The 4,981-nt window shown below is 57.2% G+C and overlaps 1 protein-coding gene across 1 annotated transcript in view; it reads left to right on the top strand.

Annotated features, from left to right (window-relative positions):
- The first annotated feature begins 1,161 nt into the window (after positions 1-1,161).
- The window catches only part of PUDP (pseudouridine 5'-phosphatase), a 17,364-nt gene continuing 13,544 nt past the window's right edge, over positions 1,162-4,981 (top strand). Inside the window, exons 1-2 of the mRNA XM_014528823.1 lie at positions 1,162-1,256; positions 4,012-4,307. Of these exons, the coding sequence (XP_014384309.1) occupies positions 1,162-1,256; positions 4,012-4,307 (391 nt within the window). The remainder of the gene's footprint in view (positions 1,257-4,011; positions 4,308-4,981) is intronic.

The raw sequence follows: 4,981 nt of genomic DNA, 5'->3' as shown, positions 1-4,981 counted from the left end.
TTAGGTGGGCCCTCACCGCCCCCCCTCACCCCCTCGTGTAATTGGAAATTATAAAACTAAGACTGTTTTCAAGGCATATGACGTGTTGAGAAAAAGCATTAAATTGCTTTGCTCAAGGCGTGCGAGATAAGCGAGGTGTGATCCGGAATCACAGTGTGGGGTCAGCATTCCTTTTCCAAAACCCCTGGATTCCGTTCTATTTATATCCTTTAATTATTATTTTATTAACTTTATTGGAGCGACATTGTTTAATCCTATACAGTAAAAGCCTAATATGCTAAGTTTCCGGTCAACCAGTCGGCCGTTCAAACAATCAAAGCGTAATATGCTAATGATGTGCTAAGGCCACTCAACCGCTGGCTATGACGTGCACTGACCACCAGGGGGCAGATGCTCCTACCGGTAGGTTAGCTTGCTACTGGGGTCTGGCTGATCGGGACTGAGCGAGACGGGCCGGACATGCCTTGGAGCCAACCACTGAGCCACACTGGCTGGGCTCAGATGTAGATTTCCATGTGACAAGATCGGGATATGGCACCCTGTGCCCAACCCCCCAAGTCAAATCTTCGCCCGCCACCATATGTTAGCACCCCCTTCTCCCCCCACCTCCTCACCCCCTTCCCTCTGGCGACCCCCACACGGCTTCCGTGTCCCCGAGCCTCACTCTTATGTCCCCCATATGAGTGCGGTCATAGGGTGCTTAGCTTTCTCTCCCTGACATATCTCCCTCAGCCTCAGCGATCGAGCCCGCAACCTGGGCATGTGCCCTTGACCGGGGATCAAACCGTGACCTCCTGGGTCCTAGGTCGATGCTCAACCACTGAGCCACACTGGCCGGGCTCAGGTGTAGATTTCCATGTGACAAGATCTGGATATGGCACTGTGTGCCCAACCCCCCAAGTCAAATCTTCGCCCGCCACCATATGTTAGCACCCCCTGTCCCCCCCACCTCCTCACCCCCACACTGACCCCCACACGGTTGTCCATGTCCCCGAGCCTCAGTCTAATGTCCCCCATATGAGTGCAGTCATAGGGTTCTTAGCTTTCTCTCCCTGACGTATCTCCCTCAGCCTCAGCATGGTGTCCTCAAGGCCCGTCCATGCTGTTGAAAATGGCCCTGTTCCATCCTTCTTCATGGCCGAGTAGTATTCCCTTGTGTACATGGACCACATCTTCCTCATCCAGCCCTCCATCGCGGGACACGTTGGCTGTTTCCACGTCTTGGCCCCCGTGAATGATGCGGCAATGCACTCAGGGTGCCTATATCTCTGTGGATACGTTTTGGAATTTTGGGGGTGTATTCCCAGGAGAGGGGTTGCTGGGTCGCGTGGCAGCTCTGGTCTTAGTTTCTTGAGGAATCGCCCGACTGCTTCCCACAGCGGCTGCTCCGTCTGCACTCCCACCAGCCGCGAAGGAGGCTCCCCTCTTCCCCACAGCCTCGCCCACACGTGCTGTGGCCTGTCTTGTCGGTCACGCCCCCTCTGATCGGCGTGTGAGGCGGTATCTCATGGTCGTACGATTGGCATTTCCCTGAAGGCCAGTGACGCGGGGCATCTTCGCATGTATCTGTCGGCCGTTTGCGTTAGAACAGATGCGTTCCGTGGCGGATGCAATTTGGGGGGTTCCTGGGGCAGCCCCCCCTAATCAAACCCGTCGATATTTCTGTAGGGACCTGGGGGAGGACTCACACCAAGTGCAATAACCTTGAAGCATTGAAACCACCTCCTGGCCGCCCCGATGTTGCCTCTGAGTGGAACCTCTTCCGTCTCCGCACGCCCGTGGGGCGATCTGTGGACTTGGGGACCCGGTTTTGGGTTTGGGGTTCCCGCGCCAGGCCGGGCAGGTGGCTGCCGAGTGCTTACGGAGCTTGTCTTTGTGTCAGGACGTGCGATGCTTTTGTGAGTGACCCCCAGGCTGTACTCATTTGTGGTCAGCTTAGGAGGGAAACCACCTTTTTGGGGGACTCTGAGAGGGGGTGCTTCTGGGTGTGGACAGGTCCCCAGAAAGATGGGGCCCTGATCAGGAACTTGGCTTGTTCAGCTCCACCCGCCCCCACTGTCCAGAGAGCGGCTGGAGGAGATGGACGGAGGGCTCACCGGGTGACGGAGCCCCATGAACACCCCCATCGCATGGGCTCCTTCCCTTGGGAGACGGGCACGGAAGCTCTGCACCCCCTCTCCACCCCCCCACGCACCTTGTCCCCCGCGTCTCATCTGAGCAGATGCTCAGGGTATAACAAACGGGGAAATACTAGAAGTTGGCTGGTTTCCTAAGTTCCCTGAGCCACTCTCGCAAATGAATCAAACCTGAGATGGGGTGGGGGGTCGTAGGAGCCCCTGATTCTCAGCCAATCAGCAGCCCAGGCGGCACCTGGAATCGGGGTCAGCATCTGACAAGTGGGCAGCAGGTCTGCGGGACGGAGCCCTGCCCCCGGGGATGGGATGGATGCTCAGGGTCAAAACCGGGTTCAAGGGAGGGCACGGGCTGGTGTCCCTGACTTGCTGGGTGGGGAACCCCCACAGCTGGTGTCAGAAATGCCGTGCGTCGTCCCTCGCAGCAGCACGCACAGTGGGCGCTCCTGCCGGGAGCACTTGCCTGGGGCACTGGCCGTGACCCGCACAGCAGGAGCCACACGCTAGCTACCCCGTGTGCTGCGGGCTGTGGGCACGCTCGGGAATAGCAGGGCACGGCCTCATGGGACATGGGATGGAAGTCCCGATGCCCATGCACATTTACATCCACGTCTGCGCACCTTTACGTAAAAGACAGTGTGGCCCTGGCCAGGGTGGCTCAGCGGATAGAGCCTCGGCCTGCAGACGGAAGGGTCCCGGGTTCGATTCAGTTCAAGGGCATGTACCTCTGTCGCAGGCTCCTCCCCAGCCTGGGCCCTGGTCGGGGCGCGTGTGCAGGAGGCAACCAGTCAATGTGTTTCTCTCACATCGATGTTTCTCTCTGGCTCTCCCTCTCTCTTCCACTCTCTCTAAAAATCAATGGGAAAATATCCTCCGGTAAGGTTAACAAACAAACAAACAAAAAAGACCATTTGGCCATAGTGTGAGTTTCATTTCTCTCCACTTTTCACTTTGCACATCACAGCTCCAAAGACTCTCCAGCAAACAGAGCAGGGTACCCCGGTGTAGTTTCGGGTGGATGACCTGCAAATGTTCCCATGTTGCCCTAGTCGCTATGAAAGCTTCCTTCCCTGTCCGTGACCTACCCTGTACACCTACATATATATATAAAAGCCTAATATGCAAAATGTCCCCGCGGGAGTTCGACCGGAAGACCGACCACTCACTATGACATGCGCTGACCACCAGGGGGTGGCACGGAACAAAGGAAGGCCCCAGCCGGCGGCTGGAAGGCCCTGATTGGCCCTGATCTCCGGCCAGGCCTAGGGACCTACCCGTGCACAAATTTCCTGCACTGGGACACTCAGTGCACAAAATTTGTGCACAGGGCGGGGGTTCCCTCAGCCCAGCCTGCACCCTTTCCAATCTGGGCCCCCTTGAAGGATGTCCGGGACCGCTGGCTCCTAACCGCTCACCTGCCTGCTTGCCTGATCACCCCTAACCACTCTGTCTGCCTGCCTGATCGCTCCTAACTGCTCTCCCCTGCCGGCCTGATTGCCCCTAACCACCTCTGCCTCAGCCCCCACCACCGTGGGTTTATCCAGAAGAACATTGGAAGGATGTCTTGAGGATGTCCAGTCTAATTAGCATATTATCCTTTTATTAGTATAGATAATATATGCATGTGGGTATATATATGCTTATCTGCTCCAGATTTTTAAAAAAATTTTAAATATATTCTTATTGATTTCAGAAAGTAAGGGGGAGGGAGAGAGAGAGATAGAAACATCCATGATGAGAGAGAATCATGGATCGGCTGCCTCCTGCATGCCCCCTACTGGGGATCGAGCCCACAACCCGGGCCTGTGCCCTTGACCGGAATCGAACCTGGGACCCTTCAGTTCCCCGGCTGACGTATCCACTGAGCCACACCAGCCAGGGCTTCCCCCAGACTCACTGTGAACGTGGCCCGCACCCCAATCATCTCCCATCTCCGTCTCGCCTTTGTCCCCGCAGACACCGAACGGCTGTACTCGGTGGTGTTTGGAGAAATCTGTGGTCGCTACGGGAAGAAGTACAGCTGGGACGTCAAGTCCCTGGTGATGGGCAAAAAGGCGCTGGAGGCCGCACAGATCATCATAGATGTGCTGCAGCTGCCCACGACCAAGGAGGAGCTGGTGGACGAGAGCCAGGCCAAGCTGAAGGAGCTGTTCCCCACCGCGGCCCTCATGCCAGGTGCGCTGCCCCCGCTGATGCCCTAAGAGGCTCTGATTTCAGAAGCCAGGTTCCGGGACACAGGTTCTTATATGTGACTAGAGGCCCAGTGCATGGATTTGTGCACCGGTGGGGTCCCTCAGCCTGGCCTGCGGACATCCCCTGAGGGGTCCTGGATTGCAAGAAGGTACAGGCTAGGCTGAAGGACCCCACCCGTGCATGATCTGGGCCGGGAAGGGACCATGGGAGGGCTCCAGGGCATATCCCGATTGGCCGGACCCCAACAGCAAGCTAACCTACCAGTCGGAGCATCTGCCCCCTGGTAGTCAGTGCACGTCATAGCTACCGGTCAAATAGTCGAAGGTTGCTTAGGCTTTTATATAGAGACTAGAGGCCCGGTGCAAAAAATTTGTGCACTCGGGGTGGGGGGGTCCCTCAGCCCAGCCTATGCCCTCTTGCAGTCTGGGACCCCTCGGAGGATGTCCACCTGCTGGCTTAGGCCAGCTCCCTGGGGGATCGGGCCCAAGCTGGCAGTCAGACATCCCTCTGACAGCCTGGCAGCCCTCGGGGATGTCCACTTGTCAGCAGGGAGCAGGCCTAAGCTGCAGTCGGACATTCTTAGTGCTACTGAGGAGGCGGGAGAGGCTCCCACCACCACCACTATACTGGCAGCCATCAGCCTGGCTTGTGGCTGA

Source organism: Myotis brandtii, unplaced genomic scaffold, assembly GCF_000412655.1.
Source record: "Myotis brandtii unplaced genomic scaffold, ASM41265v1 scaffold655, whole genome shotgun sequence".
Classification (NCBI taxonomy): Eukaryota; Metazoa; Chordata; class Mammalia; order Chiroptera; family Vespertilionidae; genus Myotis; species Myotis brandtii.
Note: the sequence above shows the minus strand (reverse complement) of the source record. Positions and strands in the feature narration are given on the sequence as shown.